Source organism: Mus caroli, unplaced genomic scaffold, assembly GCF_978045245.1.
Source record: "Mus caroli unplaced genomic scaffold, Mus_caroli_1 scaffold_5, whole genome shotgun sequence".
NCBI lineage: Eukaryota > Metazoa > Chordata > Mammalia > Rodentia > Muridae > Mus > Mus caroli.
Genome location: NW_028227260.1, coordinates 27,832,572 through 27,858,072, shown reverse-complemented (window position 1 = coordinate 27,858,072; position 25,501 = coordinate 27,832,572). Strand labels below are relative to the sequence as shown.

At 38.7% G+C, this 25,501-nt stretch overlaps 1 protein-coding gene across 6 annotated transcripts in view; it reads right to left on the bottom strand.

Moving 5' to 3' along the window:
* Acsl4 (acyl-CoA synthetase long chain family member 4) overlaps positions 1-25,501 on the bottom strand; it is a 73,788-nt gene that overhangs the window by 17,978 nt on the left and 30,309 nt on the right. For 2 of the 6 annotated variants that reach the window (XM_029473007.2, XM_021152848.2), the window contains exons 3-12: positions 18,937-19,466; positions 18,517-18,694; positions 16,604-16,713; positions 12,717-12,855; positions 10,556-10,706; positions 10,323-10,446; positions 8,594-8,665; positions 7,226-7,365; positions 6,116-6,288; positions 904-978 (exon numbers count right to left, since the gene is read on the bottom strand). In XM_029473007.2, the coding sequence (XP_029328867.1) occupies positions 904-978; positions 6,116-6,288; positions 7,226-7,365; positions 8,594-8,665; positions 10,323-10,446; positions 10,556-10,706; positions 12,717-12,855; positions 16,604-16,713; positions 18,517-18,694; positions 18,937-19,287 (1,513 nt within the window). In that variant the 5' untranslated portion in view covers positions 19,288-19,466. The remainder of the gene's footprint in view (positions 1-903; positions 979-6,115; positions 6,289-7,225; positions 7,366-8,593; positions 8,666-10,322; positions 10,447-10,555; positions 10,707-12,716; positions 12,856-16,603; positions 16,714-18,516; positions 18,695-18,936; positions 19,467-25,501) is intronic. The other 4 variants (XM_021152851.3, XM_021152849.3, XM_029473008.2 and 1 more) reach the window with 2 other exon arrangements.

The following is a 25,501-nucleotide window of genomic DNA, read 5'->3' as shown; positions in this document are numbered from 1 at the left end:
CACCATTGCAAACCTCCTACCCAAACCTTCCCATGATACAAACCTTCAAGCAGCAGACATAATTAAAGCTAAGTGTTCAATAAAACCATCCCCAACAAGAGCAAAACTTAAAGGGGTTCTAAGTAAGTCTTCAATGTGTTGCTATCAACACTTTTCAGATTTAATGCTCAGGAAAGTTTCAGGCAGAGACACTAGACAGGAAGAAAGGGCATAGCATTAAGCAACCGAGAAGGGGAGGCCGTGGCAAATGGGGAAAACTTTACAGATTAAAACAGTGGCCAGACAATTACTGTCTAGTAGTTATCATCAATTCTTTCTGGCATGGCAAGGCTGTTTAATTATTTGTTTATTTAATAATCCACCATACTGCATGTAATTAATGTATATTTATTATCCTTTATCATGTCCATCATAGGAAAATTGGTTTATACCTGACTTCAGATGTTTGTAAAAAGAATTATCAACAGTTGTGTTTATGATTCTGGTTTCTTCTAAATGCCTTGCCTCTGTATATGTAAATATTTACTGTACAAAGTAACTACACAGATGAATACTGACTGGAAATTGGCTAGCGTCAAGGCCTTGTTGTATAAATGTGTACAGGGTTTCTCCTTCACAGCCCCAATGTCATCACTAGCAGAGGTGAACTTCAAAAGGTCCCTCATCCAGGGGAAGTTCCAATTAGAAACTCCGTCCCACCTTGCCATTGAGTATTTCCTAAATTAAAAAGGACACTGGCTAAAATGTAGTCATTTTCCCCTCTGAGCATAAGGAAGTCATAGGAATGGGCAAAACCAAAGAACCACCTGCTCTGACAGGCAGCTTCTCACTTCAATGCAACCCAAGGCTCCTGAGGGTTTTCAGTGCGTCTAGAAATCCCAGAAGCCGGTGTGAAACCCTTACCTTCCTGCCAGTCTTTCAGTTTAATTTCACAGCAAATAAGAGGAGCTCCAACTCTTCCAGTAGTGTAGTCAGTAACTAGAAGAGAAAAGGCACCACCACCATTAGTGTACAGTAGTTCCGACGTGCACACCAGGCCACTAGAAATGCCGGCTCTAAAAGGTGACATGGGGAGTGCCAACTCTACATTTTTCAGCATTTCGACTCCCATTTCCACGGAATATTTTTCTTCCCAGGGCTATATTTTAAATAATTACATTTTTTAAAATCTGCTAAAAGCAAGGGATGAGGTCTACCATTATCTAACCTAGGATTCTGCTAAGACAGAAGAATATCACAAGAATTCCCGTTCTATCACTCACTGCATGTATCAAATTACTTGTCTTTGGCTCCATTTCTTCACCTATAAAAAACACCCCGACTTCATATTTAAAAGTACATGCAGTGAAGACCAAATGTGATGATGAAAGCGGCACTTGCTGCTACTTGTCACAAATAAAATGTCCAAGAGCTGTAACCACTGTTCTGAGACAGCAGCAGTGGCATCATCAACATCATCATCATCACCATCACCATGTCATTAGCCCTTCCTTAGCAATCTGTGGCTACTCTTAGCAATAATCACATCTTCATAGATGGTTTATTATGAACCCAGCACTATATTAAACATTGCTAGCTAACATATGAAGAATGATCTGACCCAGCCCTCAAAGGCCTTACCAACAGACAACCCAGGGAAAAATGTATGTGAAACAGTACAGAGAACACTTAAATCCTAATCTGCATGGACAAGCAATGACAGAAATGAGCTAAGAAGCTAGGACAAGGGTGTCAGTCCTACAGAAAGCATAGTACAAAAACCCGGCAGCAGCCTTTACAAAACAGCTTCAATTGGAAAGAAAGACTACGAGTTGTCTTATCCCAGAGAGTTATGAAATCAATAATTGGAACTTGAGTACTCTTGAAAAGGAGTTAAAATGAGATAACCAAGAAATGCAAGATAAGAAAACTGTAGCTCTGTCTTATACACTTATACACATGATAGTGAGAATGTCCTTTGCCGGTATGTAGATAGGTTGTACCCACTACATTTAAAAAAAAAAAAAAAAAAAAAAAAAAAACCTAAGGTACCAGGGCATCTTCCCACACTCACGTCATCCTTTGTAAGTTATCGCACAGTGTTTTCTATAGTGTTGGGTTCATAATAAGCTATCTAATCAATGAAAACACATGGTGTGACTCGTGTTTCTAGCTGCATATGTATCAGAGGATGGCCATCTATGAAGATGTGATTAATTAAATAGATGATTTAAATTAAGTTATAATCTCAAAAGAGAAAGAAATGCTCTCTACAATGACATATATATATATATATATATAGGGGGATGTTCATCTTACCCCCATGGGTCCGCTATTCACCTCAGTTAACAGTCACAAGGACTTGGGCTGCCCCTCCCCCTTTAGGGCTGCATACTCCAATCTGTACATGGAATACTTGTGTTGCTTTCCTACTCTCTGTGCCTTTTACCTGGAGGCTTCTACAAGTACCATAGTATTCTAGATACCCGAAGGATCCATGTAAAACAAACTATCCTTATAAAAGTTGGGCAATGATGATTGGCTATAACCAGTCAACAGAAAGGGTATTCCTCAAGAAGAGAGAAATTACAGTGAGGTTAAGCCAGAAAAGCTCTGTCAGAGAGATGGCTTGCCTAGGGAAGAAAAGACAGGTATCTAAGATGATAGACGGGTACAATCACACTAGATCAACAATATCTTCCAAAAAAAAAAAAAAACTAGGTAAAGGCGTGTTTAGACTTTACACATCCATCAAACAGTGGGTAGGCTAGAAAAGACTAAAGGGCTGTCATTTCAGAACAGCTAAAGTAATATAAAGTGCGATGACAACTTTGGCCCAGAGGGAAAGGGCAGCCTAGTGAGAGAATGGGTAGAACCAATTAAAATTAAAGATAGGAAACAGTCTGAGGAGTTCCAAGTTGATTAACTCCTGGAATGGTTTCAAAGATGTGATAATACTGACACAACAAATAATTTAGCAATAGGTGGCCACTTTGGAATTGGGGTATTACTTTTGGACACAGTTAGCATGAAGTGATAGTAATCTGATTCATCAAAGTTCCTAGGCTGCAGAGGTAGCTCAGAGGTTAAGAGCCCTTGCTGTTCTTGCAGAGGGCGGGATTTTAGTTCCCAGCCATGATTTCAGGTGGCTTACATCTAATCACCTGTATGCCTAGCCACAAGAGATCCAACACACTCTTCTGGACTCTGTGGATGCCTGCACTAGTGTGTGTGTGTGTGTGTGTGTGTGTGTGTGTGTGTGTATGTGTGTGCACGCACGCATGTGTGCACATGTGATTAAAATGCCATTTTTATTTTAAAATTTTTCATGCAATATTTTGATAAACTCTTTTCCCTCCCAACTCCTCTCTACCTCTCTATCCACCAAACTCCCAAAAGAAAATCAAAACAAACAAAAAAACCAGTAAGACAAATCCCCGCAAACACACACACACACACACAAAATGTGTATTTTGTATTGACCTGGGATGGGTCCTGTCCTTGAGTATAACACTCCATTGAAGAAAACATTTTCCCTTTACCAGTCGGTATCAATTGAGGTGATACGCATATGAACTCAGAGACTGAAACAGCATGTACAAGACCTACTCAAGTTCAAACCAGAAAAACAACCTTTAAAAAAATGATTCCTATATAACCCTAGTGTTTCTCAACCTGGCAGGATTTTCATGTGCTCAGGAGATATGTGGCAATATTTGGAGCTATGTTCCATTTGTACAGCGTGGGCGAGCAAGTTACTACTAGTAATGTGATTGTTAATACCTCTCAGTACATGAAAGGGGTGTCAAACCAAAGAATTGTGTGCATCAGAATGTGAAGAGGGATAAGGCTGAGACACTCTGCCTTTAGGAATTGAAGGTAACAGAAGATAAAACAAAAAAGGAGGGATGTAAGAGGGATACTTGCTCCAAGAGTGAAATTCCCCAAAGTGAGGATTGAGATCAGGCTATCACCAAACTGTCTATCTATATGTACACCCATAGATTTGCATTGCTCTCAACTTTGGCTAGAAATGGTTAATGCAGAGAACCAGAGTTCAGAGTGCCTAGTAGGTGTGGGTAGTGCTCAGTACGGATGGATGAATCAGCTACTGTAACACTGATCTCAGGCTGTGAGTCACAAGCCCTTTGGTAACCCTCAATCTCCAAAACGATTTACATTACAATTAACAACTGTGGCAAAATTAATAGTTAGGAAGTAGCAACGAAAATAATCTTTATGATTTGGGGAATCAGTACACCATGAGGGACTGTATTAGAGGGACACAGCATCAGGAAGGTGGAAAACCAATGATCTAGATAGAACTTTCTTCCATCTAATGAGGAACAAACATGTCATTACATCAGAATACAAGAGCCAGAGGATGGGCATGTGTGTCAAAATGCTAACTTCTGAACACAATGTGGCTGTTGTACGTATCAACTCACAGCAGCTATGCCTCCTATACAAGACCTGCACAAGACTACGCCAGTGAAAATTCCACAGGGTTCCTAAGACCCCACCTTGGCAAAGGAGTTATTGGTAACTGAGAGCTGCTGGGATGTGAAATCATTCTTTGGGAACGTGGCCAGCAATGGGTTGCCTACATCACAGGAGACAATTCCATACCATGTGCATATTGGCAGCAGTAACTGAATACAAAAAAATGGGAGGAGAGAGGACTAAGGGCCCTAGTGGTAGCTAGAGAGATGTAATGCTGTATGGATATGACCAAAATCTGCTGCATTCATTATGACATTGTGAAAGAATAAAAATAGAATTTTAAAAACTGATCAAGGAAAGAAAATGAAACTATCATGACAGAATTCTGAGGCTTAAAGCTAAAAGGGACATATGATACTTTCAACTAAGTGTTTATAAAACTAACACAGGGTAGGCTTAGAGCAAACTCTTTTTTGCTTATTGCTGAAGACACCATTTTAGATACAGGGCCCAGAGACCCCTGAGCTGGAAGTAACCTGCATGCCTCTCTCCCTGAGGATTAGCTGTCCTCCTACCAGAAGCAGTCATGCTTCCAAAGACCACTAGTCCTAGCCAGCTATGATGCCTATGAACCACAAGAATGACCAACATGACAAGATAACTCTATGGGTGCAGACGTGGCATGCATGGTGATAACCAACAGCTCTCTAACTGGATATAAGACCTGCTCAACAAGAGAGAACCCATGCCTAGTTCTGGAAGCCTAGCCAACTACCCAGGATTAGAAGTCATGGATCTTGGAGGATAATTCCCAACCATTCATGTACTAAGCCAACATAATCCCTAACCACACTATAACACTCACAGGTAAGTGTAGTTCTCACCCTTCATCAAAGAAACTTCTCTCTGCAGCATCTGGGAACCATTACAGAAAACTACAACCCATCAAAACTGTGGAACCCGGTCCAAATGGATACATTTCCAAACCAATTCCTGCACCTAATGTTCAGGCAACAGGGCGTGGCTGGGAGGGGAGCCAGAGAATTAAGGAGGGAATTTGCTGTGTGATCATATCTCCTGGTAATGTCAGAAGCTACATCCATAAGATCTCACCAATATGACTGAACAGTGACAATAACAGGCATGCCAAATTGGATGGGGAAAAGACAAGGAGGCCTCAGCCCTATAAGAGAGGACAAAGACAATGCTGGGACAGGGAGAAGTCGTCTTCTGCAAGGAAAGCACACCAGTTGGATATTCAATACCCAATGGTCACCCCTGCCAGACGTCAGTGTATGCACCTTTAATCCCAGCACCCAGGAGGTAAAGGCAGGCAGATCTCTGAGTTTGAGGCCAGCCTGATCTACAAAGTGAGTTCCAGGACAGCCAGAGCTACACAGAGAAACCCTGTCTCAAAAACCCAAAATGGTCAGTCCTGAAAACATACATAGGAGTAACACTATGGAATGAGCTGGTTCTAATAGGGAATCTTTATATATATATAACTATATGCATGTTACAACAATTTTTAAAAAAAGAATTTGAAAGAGAGCAAGGAGAGGTATATGGCAAGGTTTGAAGGAAACAAAGAGATAGGGGAAATGATGTAACTGTTATAATCTCAAAAAATTTTAAGAACATTATAAGATAACCATGGTCTTCCCCATGATGCTAACACATGACCAATGCTTACCTTCAGTAACTGTTCCAGCACCACATGATTCTGTCAGCCCATAGCCCTGACCAATGGGGCAGCAGAAGCAGACATTCATGAATCGGTGTGTCTGAGGGGACAGTGGCGCGCCGCCAGACAGCATCATGCGGACATTCCCTCCCAGCAGAGCCTTCACCTTTTTAAACAGGATCCTTGAAAAGAAGGGGGAAAATGATGGTCATACTGTCACACACTATTCTTGATACCTGACAACTTATAAACAATGATAAAATTCTCCAAACCGTGGTGGAACAGACGTTTCCAAACCATGATGATAATGGGAAGGTGAGAAACACAGCAAATAATACCTTCATACTATGCCAGGAAAGCATTCAAGCCCCGCCCCCCCCCAATCCAAATGTGTAATATTGGGATCATGCTCAGACACATGCTAAACAAAAGAAAATGGCATCGAAGGAAAAATATAAGTTTTCTATGGAGCATTAGGTCTACTTATGAAGCTTCGAATGACAACTCGCACTGCTACACTGTAACTGCTATACTCACTGACTTACCCTAACTTTATGAACACAGTAAAACAGAGAAACACATGTAGAATGCACCTTAAAAATCTCTTTTCTTTCTCTCTCTCTCTCTCTCTGTGTATATACAGTAATGTTGCTTATTATGTTACTCTTAAGCTTTAATGTTTATATTCAAAAATTAAGCTTGAATGTTTATATTCAAAACTGTATTCTGAGTTTTCTTCAAGAGACCCAATACTTATTTAAGTATTAAGTATTAAAATTAGTTAAATTATCAAAGTCAGAGTCCACTGTCTCTTCATTCCTGTATAAATGATAGGATATAGAATAAAGAATAAGTCGAGGTTTTGATCATGGTGATAATCTTCGAACTAGATGAATTTGCCATTTGTTTGGTCTTCTTTCAGGTTTAAAAACACAAAACCTCATAGGCACACTGACACGTGTTCATGGTGCCAGACTTTGAAAAGCTGAGGCAAGAGGGTCGCTTGGGTTAAAAAGTTTAAAACCAGACTGGAAAACATCAAAATTTGGAGGCCATACCACACTATACCAAGCAGAACACAATACAGGTTCAAAATTCAGGGCCCCTGAATATACTTACAGATTACAAAGAGGGGCGTCATAGCCTTTCTTGATTTGCTCTAATTTGTAATCATACCCGATTTTAAATAGAGTTTTCTGAACATAATTCATCTCTTGAACCTTGCTCATAACATTCTTATAAATTCTATCCATGATTTCCTGCAAGAGAAACAAAATACTAAATAATATGAAAAGAATTAAAACAATACCAAAGACAGTCTCAAATTGACAATACCTTGATACAACCTCTTAGGGCAGTGGTTCTCAACCTTCCTAATGCTTTGACCCTTTATTTAGTATAGTTCCTTCACATTGTGGTGACTTCTCCAACTATAAAATTACTCAGTTCCTACTTCAAAACTGTAATTTTGCTGCTGTTATGAAGCATACTGTAAATACCTGATATGCAGGATATCTGATATGTGACACCTGTGGATGTCACGACCCACAAGTTGAGAACCACCATCTTACCTAGAAATCTCCAGGATAATGGATATATTAATTTCATTTATTATACAACTAATTTTACTGACTTGTTCACTACTTCTAGGAAACTAAAGATAATACATATTCATTAGTATAACATGTCCAATAAACATACACAATCTAAAATAAAATAAAATTTTATTTTAAAAAGACTCAGCACAAGTATACAAGGAGAGCAGCGGTGGAAAAGACCTGGTTCAACCAATGGGAAAGACTGGCCAGCAAGTCCTGGACAGCTGCTGAACTCATAGGCCAGCAGGACATGAACAGGAAAAGAGTCTTCCATTGTCCAAATCCAAACAGCAATCATGGGGATGGAGGGATACCTGAACGGTCTAGATGTTTCTATGAGTTTATTTCCTGAGGTCACATGGTCAGGGAGGGCTCTGATCTAAGCGATGGTTTAATCACTAATGAGTACATTTCTTTAGGAAGAACTTCAGGGCGATGATTTGTCAGACACTACCTTTGTGTGGTGTGGTGAGTGAGAAGTGTTGCCCTTTAGACTCAGATCTGTCACCAACCTGTCCTGTAACAGTGGAGATGCTGCCTCAGTTCAGTAGGATGCTGTAGGACTTCCTTAACTGTATCAAATAAGATTTAACAAAACAATCTGTCGAGTACATTTCTACCTTAAGATACTGGGACTATGCCTAACTCTAGGTGATGTGAAGGTCATTTTCATCTTGAATTTTCAGGCACCAGCAAATACAGGTACACATTTCAACTTTAGTCTTTCTATGATTATTTTTTTTGAGGATCACCTATGCCAACATTTCAAAGTAAAATTATTCTTAAGTGGACACATATACTTAAAAGTATTACATTTTCAAAATTAGAAGTGTAAGCAAGAGCTTGTCTAAGTGAGCCTTTGCTATCTGTATGACTATTCTGTACTCACCGGAACAGCAGCCATAAGTGTGGGTTTCAGTACAGTACAGTCACCCTTGCTTCCCTTCTTGATTTTGCTGGACTGCATTAATGAAAAGACAAGAATCATCAGGGAAGATGTTAGCCAAAATGGGCCAGGTCTAATCCAAATACTGATAACGAGAATTTACACATGGGATTCAATCTTCTATTACTCCAACTACTGCAAGTCCAAAGAGTACATGTTTTGTTTTGATCCTGTTGATTTCGCTTCTAGCACATCTCACTCTTCCATAGCAGAGAAACTGATCCAGGATAATAAGAGAATTGGCCATTTTGGTGAACTGAAAATTTGTATTAAAAATGTACCACCAAGTAGAACAGTCAGCACTTTCAGGAAAATGTCCATTTTTACAAAAACCCATTAAAGCATACTTATCACTAAAACAAAATTGAAAGTTAATTTCTAACTTTGATTAATCAACAGGCATATATATCAAAATGACCACTATAAACATTAATTAGAATCAGAGAAATAATTTTGACAATATTCTGGTTGGTAGCATCATAAGGACCATACCAGTGGCCAAGTGGCTACATGCATATATATATCAATCAATATGTAACATTTTGAATTTAGACTGATAAGGTCATTTGCTGGAAACAAAAAAAAAACATAAAAATAAGAATCTCCTACAAAGTAATGTATAAATTTAGATGAGGGCTGGAGAGATGGCTCAGCAGTTAAGAACACTGTCTGCCCTTCCAGAGGTTCTGAGTTCAATTCCCAGCAACCACATTGTGGCTCACAACCATCTCATAATGAAATCTGACACCCCCTTATAGTATGCAGGTGTACATGCAGATATACATTAAATAAAACTTAAAAAGAAATAAATGTAGATAAATCATGTGAACAGGAAAGAAAAGTGGCTGAAGAAGTAGTGAGAGCCATAAAAAGTCAACTGTTTCTCTTTTCCTTTTCTTAAATCGGTTTTCTTTGTGTAACTCCAAATGTGCTAGAACTCTGAGTTGGTGCTGCCTGTTGTTGGGCTTTCTACTATGGACAATAGAGAAAAGGGAGAAGCCTGGTTCAGTGTAAAGTTGAAGGGCTGCCCTTGGAGATCCTGCATTGCTGATCCAACAGAAGTTTCTGCAAAGGTGTAAATATCTGGTAGCTGTACTGTCCAGCATGAGAGCAATTGGTCACATAGGTATCAGAAACTTGTAATGTGGCCTGAAATGTGGGTATATGAAATGAGAGGCCAAGGGTGATGGTGACACACACGTTCATCCCAGACCTCAGGAGGCAGATGGGTCTCTGAAATCAATAGATGTCAGCCTGGTCTATATGGAATGAGTTCCAGAATAGCTAGGGCTACACAGAAAAAGACCCTGTCCTCGAAATAAATACATACATACATACATACATGATGTACACTTTCATCTATTTCTATTTAAAGACATAGCTAGTGGCATGGGTCCAGAATAAATTCAGAAAATCGAAGTGTAAAAACCTACACCTTTCTACAGAGCCAGCTGGTTCAGAACAGTGTGTCAAAGGTTCAGTGAATATATTTTCTAGTACAACTGTCCAAAATAAAATCTAGTACAGCAAGATGAAAGTAGTTATTTCAAAATAACTTTAAAATATGGGCCTAATCAACGCTAATACCAGATTACTCATGGAAAGCGATGTTGGATGCCACAGAGAACTTTTTACTGAATAAACAATCATGAGCCAAGACAAAATGTGTTACCTGGTCAGACAGTGTAAGTGGTGAAGAGTAGCCGATCCTACAGCCATAGGTAAAGCAAGATATCTCTGCTGTCAGCTCCAGCACATGAGCCAAAGGTAAGTAGCCAATATATGTGTCCTTTGGTCTAAAACAAAGTAAGAGAAACATGCAAACCACTCTTGCAAAGGCACCATAAACAAAGAACTTAATCATGAACTCTGGAGTTCTAATAAAGTTGAATGAGCATCTCTCACCCTAGTCCAGGGATACGTTCACACTGGCCTGTCATTCCAGCAATCAAATTGCTATGATGCATCATCACTCCCTTGGGGCGGCCTGTAGAACCACTGGTGTACATGACAATAGCCATGTCTGAAGGAGTTGGTCTACTTGGAGGAACACTCACTACAGAAAAGAGTACATTTTCTTCAGCTCTACATTGAATTACTTGATAAGAAGATTATTTTCATTTTACATAATTCTACAAATTTCCAAAGCAGTCTGGTTGAATAAGTAAGCATGGTTATCAAATTCCAGTTGATGGAAATAAAGATTTCAAACTCAATCCAGCCTATTTTCAGCTCCACCTGACTAAGCCTCTTCACAGTGTTATGTATAGAAGCAGGAAGGATTTGTAAGGCTTTGAAAACTGGAAAGGATAGCATGCTGTGTAGATTCCTTAGCAGTAAATAATGGTTCAGTTCCAGCATGGTAGCACACACCTTTAATCCCAAAATTCCGGAAGCAGACGCAGGTGGATCTCTGAGATTGAGGCCAACCTAGTCTACAGAGAGAGTTCCAGGACAGCCAGGGCTACACAGAGAAACCCTGTCTGGGGGTGGGGGAGAGCACGGCATATCACTGAAATGACTAAACTCAAAATTACATATTTAAACAGGCTATAGCAAATGCTCCTTCAGTGTGTTCATAGTCATTGGTGGGATCCCAGAATGAAAAGGATTCACCTGAGGATCAACTGAAGCAGACCAAATACACAATATGACAGTTCTCATCCTTGCCTATTTTTTAATGAACATTTGCAAAACGTGTCCTTGTAATATTTACCTACTTGAGTAAACTATCACTACAACATGTATCATAGCTCCACATATAATATCGATTATTATGACACATGATAATGACTCTATACTCAGGTAAAGTAGTATAACAAAAATATATGGATCCTGTTTATCCTGGAAACAAACACATGTCAGTGACTCGTGTCAGTAGTCAATCAAACTTGTGAGGACTGGTAAATATTTTCTAAGATTTTGTGTCAAACGTTTTGGTGAATCATCGGAACTGGCAGTAACAGACCCTGTGGATGCCAACCTCCCAGGCAAGCATGCCCTAATCTCACAGCATCAGCCTGATGATAACAGGCAATTCCCCGTGGGTCTCTTATATTCATTCCCATGCATCAAGCCAAGAGATACTGATTTGTTCTGGATTGGCTTTTCAAAGGATGTACAGTGAGATGTATACACTCCAGTATGAACAACAGGCATGCTTACTGCCCAGAACAGTAAAAAGAATAAAATATTTGGCCTCAGGACTTCTTTTCTATGATACGAATGCTAACATGATACTCTGTTTGTAGCCAGACTTTTGGCTATTTTGTGGGTTCTTTTTTCTTCCACCCTTTCAACCCACTAGCACTAGATGTGTGTGTGGGGGATATAAAGGGGACAGAGGTGTCATTATTGCCAGACTACATCCCTGATGATTAGGGGCACTGAGTTCCTTGAAGCAAGTTTGATCTTCCCCATCAGGATATCTAATTTCTTCTTGTTGTTTCTTCTTTGCACAAAACTGCTTAATAATCCACAACCAACAGCAACCAACCAACACCCCACAACCCAACAACACCACCACCTCTCAGGGCCCAGGCATTTATATATTGTCTAAAGAGTCTCCAGAATTCCAAATGTCACACACTCTCAGAAACTATTAGCAGCTGGCAAAACCACAAACTTGCTAGAGCACAAGACAAATCATAGTCAGCTGCTGTGCAAATTTCAAGCAGCCTCATATCGCACACATGGGTTTAAAATGAAAACACATTCTTATAATAAATATGTGTTTTGTGCTCACTTCGGCAGCACATATACTAAAAAAAAAATTCTCACTACAATTCTGACCATTTTTTCCAATAAAATAAAATTTAAAAAAAAAAACAAAAAACAAAACAAAAAAAACCTGCCTCATCTCTAACCTAAAGTCTGCTTGCTGTCTTCAAGAAATTCGGGCAGGATTGCCTTCTTTGGGAAAAGGAAAAAGAATTTTTCTGTCATGTGCAGTCTTGATTACTTTTAAATCAAACAGCTCCAGCATTTACTCATGTTACTTTTTAATAATCTGCTAAAATAACAAATATGAGTCCACGAGGAAATTAATTTCAATTGCTTTACTTACAGTTTTCTGGCTTGGCTCCCAGCTCCTCTACTGATTGCATGCTGTGAATTTCAAGCCCCTCAGGGTACTCCGCTCTATTGATAGTCTTATTATCCACATAAATGATATGTTTAACACAATTGATATCTACTAAGGCCGCCTGTTGAACAGAAATAAAAGCCAGCTATTCAATTTGTCACACTATAAAAATTAGTATTAAGTGAAAGGACTGGAAAATGTTTACTAAGTAAGTTTCATTGTCAATGGTAATTATAAACAAATTCAGCATGCTCTAGTATTGTAAACATAAATATTAAATAAACCATCCATGTCTTTAGGATAAAAACTACTAAAATCAAAACAATTAAAAAGAATAGCAACCACAATAAGATGCTAAGAGACAGGCAATATAAAGATATGTAAAACTAGATAGCAAATATTTTCAATGGAGCAGGGAAGGAATACAGGTATAATTTTCTTACTAGTGTATTTTCTCTTTCTGCTTCTTATCATTCTAATCATAGGCCCATCTCTTAATATCTTAATGTTGATTGTCACAAAAAAAAAATGTACTCTTGAAGCCTCTTGGTAACCACAAAGCAAAAACCAAGGATAGGCAAACCAAAATAAAAAGCAACAGATCAAAATCCGTCATAACAGCAAACCACTTAACCATACATAAGACCATAAGCGAGGTAGAGAAGACCTTAGTAAAGCTGGAAAACAAGCCACAAAATTGGTTGCAGTAAGGCACTACATTCCAATAGTTAGCTGGAATGTACATGGAGTAAAAGGAAAACACAGAATGGCTGAATGGATTAAGATTACCTAACTATATACAATCAACTTACTACATTTCTAGAAGCATCCCTATACAGAGTATCAGGTAAAATAGACTTAAAGTCAAAAGCAGTAAAAGGAAACGAAGTCACTCATTATATGATGACAAAAGGACTGGGGTCAGCAAAATGATTCTGAAGGTAAAGGTGCTTCCTTCCAAGTCTGATGACCTAAGTTAGATCTCCAGATCACACAGGTAAGGGAAGAACCAACCAACTCCCTCAAACTGTGCTGACTTCTCTATTTCCATAGTGTGTGTCCCACCCCAATAAACAAACAAGCCAAAGGGACAAGCTGTACAAAAGAAAAATATATTTTTATACACATACAGAGAGAGAGACCCAATATCTGAGCCCTCAAATACTTTATAAAAACCAGCATTCAGAAACACAGTGATGGATTTCAATATAGGGACAGCCGAAAACCCCACTTTGAACAACGCCCACATGACCCATACATGATGTCAGTAACAACAACAAAATCCAGAATTTAAATTGTGCCCTAAAACAAACGACCTAATAGGTACCTACAAAACTTCAAACAGTTACCAAATAAACAATTTTCTTCTTACAATATTTTTAACTCAGTACATAATGTTTCATACTATTATGACATTTTGAACAAAATGTGGTTTTGTGGTCCTCTTCCCTGTTTCCCATAATGCCACTTGTCTGCCTTTGCTTCTATTTTCTACCAACCTGCTTCCCACTTCTTCCCAATATATGGAACGTACTTCATGATAGAAAAGTGAATAGGACATGAACAAGTTCCAGTAAATTTCAAAGTTAGAAATCGTGTCAATTAGCTATTCTGACCACAGTACAATAAAACTAGAAAATAAAGAGCTTAATAAACTACATAAATATATGAATGTTAAACAACCCAAACAATGGATCAAAGATGAAACCAAAAAAGAAATTTAAAATTTTTTTCTTAAGGGGCTAGAGAGATGGTTCCGTGGTTAAGAGCACAGACTGCTCTTCCAGAGGTCCTAAGCTCAATTCCCAGCAACCACATGGTGGCTCACAACCATCTCTAATGGTATCTGATGCCCTCTTCTGGTGTGTCTGAAGAGAGCAACAGTGTACTCACATACATACAATAAATAAATTAAATTCTTTTTCTTATAACAAATGAAGGTGGGGACACAAGATATTAAAACATATAGGAGACAACAAAAATAGTATCAAAGCTGAGGTTTATAGTATTCAAAGTGTACATTTTAAGAAAGCAGACTTTAATAAACCATCATTGTATCTTAAAAACCTAAAAAAATCAACAACAAATCAAACCGAAAACTAAAGCAGAAGAAAAGAAATAAGAAAGAACAGAGCTAAACGAAACAGACATCAATACAAAAAAAAAAAAAAAAAAAGATGAAGGAGACCAAGAAGAACTGGTTCTTCAGAAAAGTCACAGAGCCTGGGGAGATGGCCCAGTCTGGGAAGAACTTTCAGAGCATTGTAGTGGAACAGGTTTTTTTTTCAATTGTTTTTGTTTTGTTCTTGGATAAACTCCAAAAGCATAGAAAATAGAAGCAAAGGCAGACAAGTGGCATTATGGGAAACTAAAACGCTTCTAAACAGTAAAGGTTCCAATCATCAGAACAGGAAGAACCTATGAGACAGGATAAAACCACGGCCAAGCCTACATGTGACATGATACAAATCCAGAAACTCAGCAAGAAAAAGTCAAAGAAGCCAAATGAAAATGGGCAAGAGATATACACGAGGAGACAGAAATAACCAACCGATACATGAAAAAAATCTCAGCATCACTAATAATCAGGGAAATATAAATCAAAACCACATGAAATTTCACCCAACTCCCAAGAGTATGACTATCAACAAACAGACAAAAGGCAGTAGTGAGTCTATGGAGTAAGGGAATCTTTGCACTACACTGTTTATGAAAATCTCCATTAATATAGTCATATAAAGAGTCCTGAAGAACCTCCAAGGCTTTAAAACAGAATTACTATATAACCATAACGATCTTAATATTGGAAATCCTGAAGGTATGATTTCATTATGCCAATGACATTTATACTCTCCTGTTCGATACTCACAATGGCCAAGGAATGGATACAGGCTATGAATTGATGAAGGGATAGAGAAGACGTGTTACATATATACATTGGAATACTATTCAACCATAAAAAGGAGAACCTACGGTTTGCAACAGTTTGGCTATAACTAAATGTCATTACTGTAAGTGAAACAAGCCAGGCCCAGAAAGGTTAAGTAAGGAGCACATCCTCTCTCCCATGTGAAATGTAAGAAAGCCTTATGAAACTGACATTGAGGGTAGAACTGTGGCTACCAGGAGGATTGGGAGGACAAGAAAACTGATTCATGGATTCTATGTTACAGCTGGATATAGAACAAGAAGATATGTGTCTCTTGTGAGACTATGCCGGGGCCTAGCAAACACAGAAGTGGATGCTCACAGTCAGCTATTGGATGGATCACAGGGCTCCCAATGGAGGAGCTAGAGAAAGTATCCAAGGAGCTAAAGGGGTCTGCAACCCTGTAGGTGCAACAACAATATGAACTAACCAGTATCCCGGAGCTCTTGACTCTAGCTGCATATGTAGCAGAAGATGGCCTAGTCGGCCATCACTGGAAAGAGAGGCCCATTGGACTTGCAAACTTTATATGCCCCAGTACAGGGGAACGCCAGGGCCAAAAAGTGGGAGTGGGTGGGTAGGGAAGTAGGGAGGGGTATGGGGGACTTTTGGGATAGCAATGGAAATGTAATTGAGGAAAATACGTAATAAAAAAATATTTTAAAAAAAGAACAAGAAGATATGGTATTACTGCACAGGAGGGTGGCTATATTGATAATGTACCAGATATTTATTTCAAAAAACTAAAAGTCAGTATACTCGATGTTTTCATCATAAAAAAATAAAAATGTTTACGGAAACACTTTTTAAGCTGATTTGAACATAACACAGCATAAGCATACATCGAAATAGCACATTGTAACACATATCTACACATACATTTTTTACAAATTGGTTGAAAATTAAATAAACATTTCAAATAATTAAGTTTCATATTTACCTTCAGTTTGCTTTCCAGAAGCTCAACACTAGTAATCAGATAGGAAGCCTCGGATTCATTTAATCCATGAACTACAGCTTCTCTGCCAAGTGTGGCATATAAAGTCACAACTACACAATAAGAATGAAACATGAAAATTATATACTTCAAACTTTTGAGGATATGTTATTCAAGTCGGGCCTTATAAACACAAAAGCACTTTATGATTTGAGCTGATTTCATAGTGTCTGGGGACCTCAAACTTGGCCATACAAATTCCCAGGATTCAAACTGGGAAAAGTTGTGTCAGAGTGCAGCCCAGCAATGGCTTGCTTGTGGCACATTACTTTCATTGGTCATTGTCCCAAAGAATAGGTAAGCCAGTTTTCTAAAACCTCAGGATCTCAGGTCAGATGATCAGCCACAAATGTCCTTACCCCATCCAAGATGGATTTTACTTTCCCCCAGTGGGTTCAATTTCTAATGCCATTGGTGACCTCCATACCTTACCTAGCAAGGCTGGTGGATGTGTTCCAGAGGACTCACCAGACAGCAGCATACACTAACAGTAAAATCAGTTGCAATTGAGTGACATCTGCTAAACTTACAACCGATGTGGAGATTCAGCTTTCCTCTGCTAACTAGAAATAGCCCATGCATCAGTAACAGGCACTTTTCTTATTGTTTGATGGTGGCTGATGAGGACCTATGGGAACATTTTTCTGTAGCATCTATCTTTGTTTGAAATAAAAGTTGATCCCTACCACTTAACCTGCAGTACTTATTTCCTGAAACAACCAAATACTTAGGGTACAACAAGGTGTTCTTCTATGCTCAATTTTTAAAACTTAGTTCTTGAGGTTGTAGAGGCTCGGTGGCTAAGAGACTTGCTTGCTCTGGCAGAGACCAAGGGTCCCAGCATCCTCGTGGCTGCTTACATCCATCAGTGATTGCAGTTCCAGACTTCTGCTCACCAAGCACACAAGCAGTGCATTTACATAAATGCAGGCATATACTCAATACACCAAAATTAAAATTGAAAAAAAATCCTTAAAAAATTATTTCTGTACAATGGCAAAAACAAATACTTGCCAACCAGAAACATGCATACCCAGTTTTTCTCCTGTGTCTCTAGTGTTAGATGTTGCTGGCACATGCTTATTTCCTATGTCAAACAAAGACAGTTCAACGTGCAAAAATGAAGTACAATTTTGTAACCAATCCCTTTTGTAGTATCATGTCCAGAAACCATACCTTCCACCTCTAAATTTTTTAGAGTATAATACATTTCTAATCAAAAAATAAAATTCTGAATTATACTTACTAAGGTCTCAGCTCCTAAACCAACTCTTAGATGTTGCTATCCTTATTTAATATGAGCTATTAGTTATAGTTCTAATTTATTTATCATTATGTGCATATAATGTATGTGTGAGTGTGTGTGTTTGTGAATGTAGGCAAGAATTTGCCCATGGTGTGTTTGTGTTTATGGAAATCCAAAGACGATGTTGGGTTAACTTTCCAACTTTCAGACAGGGTCTCTTATTGCTTTTTTGTTGCTTCCAAGAATTTTCTTGTCTCCATTTCCCACCTTGCCTTAGGAGAGCTGGGAGTACAGATGTATGTTACCACGTGCGGCTTTGTGGGTATTCTTAGGGATTTGAACTCAGGTCCTTGTGCTTGCACAGCACTGCTTTACCCATCTTCCTAGACACTAATCATGTTTTATGGACATAATCACCTAAGGAACACCGTGTGTGTGTGCGTGTGCGTGTGCGCGCTAAGTGCTAAGGAACAAATCCATAATCTCAAGTATGCTAAGAAGATGCTTTACTTTTCAAAAACAGCTCTTTTTTAAACAGAAGCATCTCAGAACACACTGTGCACGCCAGCAAAAGGCTCCATCTCCCCTGCAAAATGCGCAAGGTACTTACGTGGAAAGTTGTACTTAAAGCATGTCTGTGCGGCAATCATCCACTCTGCCCTGGTCTCACAGAAAATGGCAATGGTGTTCTTTGGTTTCAGTCCCAATGCAGTGAGGCCACTTCCAAAGTTATTCACTCTGCAGTTCACTTCAAGATAGTTTATCCATTTATAATTCCCAAGAATTAACTGTTAAGAGTGAGATATTTCCCACTATCAGAATAGGTACTCAAATAAGCAATTAAAATACTATTCAAAACATAGAACCCTCAAAAATCCCATGATGTGAATGCTCAGAAGCTATGAGACCTCTGAGATCCCATTACCAAGCACCCAAATGCAGTGCAAGCAATCTTAAAATGCACTTGACTACAATAAACTGTACCTCTGTCATTAAAACAAATTTACAAAAAAAGACACAAATGCTTTACCTTCTTAAAAACCTTTCCATTCGGCTGCATTTCATTTTCTTCACTCAGGATCTCCCGGGTTCCAAGGCTGTCCTTCTTCCCAAACTTGGCTACAGCGTGGTCAAATAATTTATCCAGAGTATCTGCTCCAGGGATGTCTATGACAGCTAGTGAGTCGAAGTGTGTGACAGAGCGATATGGACTTCCAGGTTTGTCTGAAGTGGGCTTAGCTTTTATTCTCTTTGCCATAGCGTTTTTCTTCTTGGCATTGGTAAGAAAATACCATGGAATAAATATAAGGGCACTGTATATTGTTATTAACAAGTGGACAGGCAGCAATATAATGGTGAGCACATTTAGCTTAAGGTTCATAGTGGAAGGCTTCTAATATGGCGTTTAGTTGCTCTTATTCTTTGGCTTCTTAAAGCCTTAGGGTTTTGGAGAAGGCAATAACGGAAGCAGCAGTAAGAGTAGCAGTATAGCCAAGGGAATTCAATTTTAGTGATACAGATAAAAGTTAGTAATCTTTGGAAGCCAGCAATAAAGTACACCTGTAGATAAAGATAATGAACCAGGCAGAGAATAGGAAAAAACAAAAAACAAAAGAGCATTAGCAAGTTGATAGCACAATTAATTAAAATACTCAGACCTTTTATTAGTTTCTATCATTGATTCAATATGGAAAGATGAAGTAACTGGCATGAAATGTGAACATTTTCAAGTTTAGTCATTATTGACATCAACATTGTTTCGTGCAAGAAGTTCCGAATTTCTTTTTTTTTTTTTTTTTTTTCTGGGTTGAGTTATAAAAGTGCGCTGTAGTCTTCTCTAAATTGGGCTTATAATCGCAATTTCATGCTCTCCTCAATGTATGAGGATGCAAAGAACACCCAAGCAATATTCTATCCTTACTTGTTAAGATAAATTTCTAAAATAATATTGATCACCATCTTCTCTAAATGGAAACAATACAATTATAATTATTTCCCAGTGACTGTACCAAATGTACCAGTTGCTTGGGAGGAGTACAGATCTGAAACAGTGTTAAGTCCTAGCCCTGGGCCTATTATAATATTGTAGATATCTCTATACAGAGAGATATATTATAAATGATTAAAAGCACATAGTCAATTTACAGCCAAAGACTGTCCGTGGTTACATTCTACTTCTTTGTATTTGCTGCCCTCAGTCCAACAAATTGTCACTTGAAAATGGGGTGGTACTGTTTCTTAGGGACATTATATACATTTGAAGACATGCTTTATCTTCAACTATTGTCCCTGGGAATATACATACTCAAGGGCTTTTTTCAAAATCTTTCTTTTCAAATTGTACTTTTTAAAATGCGTCCATTGTGTTTCTAGAGTTTCCATTGCTGTGAAGAAACACCATTACCACAGAAACTCTTATACAGGAAAGAATTTAATTAGGCCTGTATGACAGTTCAGAGATGTAGTCCATTGTCATCATGCAGGAAAAGTACTGCAGGACACAGGCAGACATGGCGCTGGAGAGGTATCTGAAAGTTCTACATCCAGATTGGCAGGCAGCAATAAGGGAATGTCACACTGGGCCTGGCTGTAGCATCTGAAACCTAAAAGCCTTCCCCCAGTGACACACTTCCTCCAAACAGACCACGCCTACTCCAACAAAGCCCCACCTCCTAATAGTGTTACTCTCTGAGCCTAGGGGGGCCATTATCTTTCAAACTTCCACACATTAAGAACATATTTTTTAAAATTATGAATGGGGACAGCTTGTTTGTGACTGTCTCTTAAGGCTTATAAAAGAGTAACAAAGCACCTTTGTGACAAGAAAGAAATGTTGGAAGAAGGCTGGTGACACATACCTAATAATCCTAGCAACTGGGAACTAGAGGCATGTAGATCTCTGAGTTTAAAGCCAGCTTGGTCTATGTAGTGAGTTCTAGGTTAGCCAGGACTACATAGACAGACTATTCCTCAAAAAAAAAAAAATGTTGGTTTAGAACTATTGCTCTATGCTTTAAAGTTAGCTGCTCAAATGTGTAGAAACGAAGATGTAACCAAGTAGCAGAGTAAAGGGTAGATATCTTTAGTAATGTAGGAAAGTGGACAAAGGAAAGATTATTGTATTAGGCAGTTAAGAAGTTTCTGATGGAAGAGTGATCCTGGGTGTTTAAAGGCTGAGCTTTGCAACAGACCCTTGACAACTTGAAGAGGTGAGTGACTAGACAGACTTGTCCGAAGAAGGCAATTTCTCAGTTTACTGTAAATCAGAATTTAAACTTGGAAAGTCCCAAATAAATCATGCAGACCTAAAATTTGTAGGTAAAGGATGATGTCATCCATTTGGGTTCTTGAGATGGTTTCAGGACTATCTTAAAATCATGTACATCAACTAATGAATCTGTGAGTAGAGTTCATACATTTCACTGAGTTTTCTTAAAGGAAATTAAGGCCTGCTGATTTAGTCTGATCACAAAAGACTATTTGTTCAAGGTTACACCATGAGTTAGTGGCAGAGGCACATACTGAAACCCAGTGGCTTAAGTTTCTTACTTATTTCACCGCACTGAGGTCCAGTTTACATGCAACTATCACCAATCCCTCTGAACTCTTCTTTTATCTGCTGTTAGTGCTGCATAGCGCAGTGTCCTTACTAAGTGGTCATGCTTTAGGAATGAAGTTCCAGGGAGTTCTGAGTTCCTAGGATATCATAAACCTAGGATAACTTCACCTAGAATAACTCCATGGAGCCAGGTAGAGGTGGCAAGATATATATTCATTCTATATCTAGATATAAGTCTTGGTAGATGGGATGTGCCTTCTATATAATCTCTAGTGCTTGGTACAGAGATACAGATAAATATTCTGCAACTGTACTAAAATGAACTATTGTCTATAAAACTGGTATCCCAGGCAACGAACATGCTTAATTGAGCCAGGAGATCTCAGGTCTAAGGCTCAGTGTGTACTATCAAGAGTGACTTGAAAAGCTCTGTATTAGCAGCTTTGCCTGTAAAATGGAAATACTAACTGAATTATCTACTTCACCGAGCAACCTTTTGTCTTCCTTACTTAAATCCATGAGTAATCAGAATCAGCCTCTGCCCTATTCTTGTGTTGCTTTACTGACCCAGCTAAATCACATGCTGGGTCAACCCAAGACTCTCCCTAATCTCCACCTGTTCCCACGCACCTGTGTGTGCAAAAACATACCATCGTGATGAAAGTCTCACTAGATGGTGGTACACAGAAACCATATATAACTAGTGTGCCCACTATGTTTCTCTTCTAAGTTTCCTGTCTTCTCCTCAGATGCCCATCACTCCTCTACATGCTTATTCTTGGCTGCTTTCCTGGCAAGAATAATCCAGAACCAGCCTCCATAGGACTCCCATAACTGTCTGGACTCACCTTCATATGTCTATGGCCTTATGCTCATTTCTCTTCGGTGGCTGGATGAACTATTAATGTTCCTCCCTCTTTGTCTGGACATCACGGCTTTGTATGCTGGTACTGTTCTAGCCTTTCCTGATACTATGCTACCCCACTGAATCATTCCCATCCGCATTTCTCTAACAGTATGGCATTCATTCAACTTAAAAATCATTCCTTTAAATGGGGATGGCGGTATACACCTTTAATTCCAGCACCTGGGAGGCAGAGGCAGGTAGATCTCCAAGTTCAAGGCCAGCCTGGTCTAGAGAACGAGTTCCAGGACAGCCAGAGCTACACAGAGAAACCCTGCCTCAAAAACAAATCCACATCAAAAACAAAAATAAAAACAAACAAAGAACATTCCTTCTCTTGTAGCTAACTCTCAGATTTACCCCATTTCTTCTTCTCATTAGAAATCCTTAAAAAGAGCTCTCTGTATAATCTATCACCCAGTTCCCACAAGTTGTCTGCTCAGGTCCTCAGTATACTCATGTCTTTGTCCCCTACCGCACATCTAAAGTGCTCTGATCAGTGACCCCAGTGACATCTCCACGGTAGGACCGCTCAGTCAGTTAAAGCTCTGTAATCATCTTTTAATACAGCTGTTTTTCTCTCTTCACGTCACTGCTAAGACACCAGATTGAAACTGTCTTCCTATCCTCTGGCATTTTCAGTCTTTCTTCTTGGTCCTCATTTCCCTGATCCCTCAATCCTACAGTGTCCAATCCTCTAAGTGCTTCCCTAGTTCCACTCACACTTGCGCTGATCTCATTTCATCTCACAAATTGAAATATCTCATACAGTGATGACTCCTAAGTAAGCTGGAAAGTCTACCAGAAACTTCAGATTTGCATAACCCATGGCTTCCTCGATGGTTATATGCAGAAGCCAAGTAAATATCTAAATTTTAGCGTGGTCAAAGCAGAGCCACTGATCCTTCTGCCACCATAGCTTACCCAGCCTTGCATCTCTGGGTATATGCTCTGCTCCTTGAATTTCTGATTTCCCACCCTGCTATGCCCTCCTCTGGCACACTAGTACTCTCACATATTCATTACTGTCTCTGGGACATACCATATTGTGACTCAGGGCTTTCGCACTTAATCTTTCTGCCTGAATTATTCTCCCTATATGTTACGTCTTTGACTATTTTCCATCTTTAAACAAGTAACAACTTTCCAACCAGACCATCTCTAGCCAGCTATTTTAAAACTCCAGTTACAATAAATACTTCCTTTTCTCTTTACCACCATTCACTAATATACTATTGGATCATACTTTTTTTCATGTTTATTGTCTGTGTCTCCATTAGAATAGAAGCTTTGTGAGGGGGATTGTTGCTGAAACCTCACCAACCAGAACACCACCTCTATGTGTCTGCTATTTAATAAATGTATTGAAGAACATATGCAGAAGTGGTCTGAATTATAAACTGAAAGTATGCACAAACAAAATAATCTGAACATACTTAACTTTTAAGAAAAAAAAATATTGTGTCCAAGTTCTAGGACACACAGTGCTCTTAAAAGCCTTGGTAACTAAAACGACTCTTAGAAGCATGCTGCACTTTCCTATATGAAAAAGTATACTGCACCCCCTTATTATTAGGGTGCAAACTGAGTTGTGTTTCCTTGAAGTCAGGTGATGAATGGACTTCTGCTTCAGGATAACACCCGCTGTGGACAGTTAACTGTGCTTTCAACGGTTTGCTATTTGAGGTGGGAATCCCCTTCATAAATAGTTATTAAGAAACCCTTTAAGGTGCTAGCTTTACTTTACAGATATAAGAAACTCAGAGACTGTAAGTACAAAGTTTGCCAAAGCACAGCTGAGCCATGGTTGGACTCTAGGTTTATTAACATGCAAGTCTATATGCTGTATCTCTGTTATCTGCTCACACTGGTAAGAGTGACAAACCTTATATAAGAAGAAATACTAGCAACAATTTTGAACCCTGATTTGTCCTTCATCCAAAGGCATTGTATGAGGAGGAAAAAAAAAAACCTTTAGATATCTAGCAAATCCCAGAAGGTTTAGGAAAGAATCAAATACACTTTTATTTACTTTTGTTCTGATGTCAAATTTAGTTATTTCATTCCAGTTACTTCAAAAACCCCGAAACAGGTTAAACGCAAAAAGCATTAGCCATACATTCAGCTCCAAGGCCCAAAGTAAACACTCCATACTGAGAAAAGTCTGTATTTAAAAGAAGAAATTTCTCCACCAGAAGCATGTCACACAATACTAACTTATGATGATTAATGTTGACACTTTAAAAAAAAAAAAAAGGTTTAGAAAAATGAACCAAACCAAGCAAGGATCAGTGCATCTGCCACCATAGTAAAAAAACAGCATCGTGGATCTTTTACACTGAAGCAGCGGTTATCAACCTGGGGGTTGAAAACCCTTTTCATAGGGGTTGCCTAAGGCCATCAGAAAACATGGATGTTTATATTTTGATTCATAACAGTAGCAAAATTACGGTTATGATGTAGCACCAAAAACGATTTTACAGTTTGAGGGTCATCCCAGCATGAGGAGCTGTAGCATTAAGAAGGTTGAGAACCGCTGCACTAAGGTTTATATATCAACAGTCAATTGTATAAGTAGTATTTTCCTGACATTTTCAAGTCACATATTATTTATGGGTAAATTAAACATCAACTAAAGAAACTTTGCCCACAGTTGCATCTATCAAACACTAAATCAGGTTAAACAGACTTAACACTAAACAGATTAAACAGATAAGAGTACCTGCTAGACTTTAAAAGATTATATTTCTACATAGATGTTGCATCACCAAGATTTTTATAAAAGGGTGGAGTGCTTTATAAAACAACATTTCACACACTATTACATTCTGACTTTGAAACATGAGAATGTTCACATACTACGTTACAGAATGAATACCCACCTATATTCGGCAAATAACATGAGATTTTAAGGGGATGCATTACAATCTAATTTGCTTTACAGCTTAACATTAAAACTTAGAAAATGTTAATATTTTAAGACAATAAATGAATTGAGATTAGCTAGCAAGATCCCTTGCTATCATATAATCTGCAGCACCAAATCATTCCACGAAAAAAATTGTCTATCTATGTCTATCTATGTATATATTTCAGACTCCCTGGTTAGTCTCCCCAAACTCAAATTGAAAA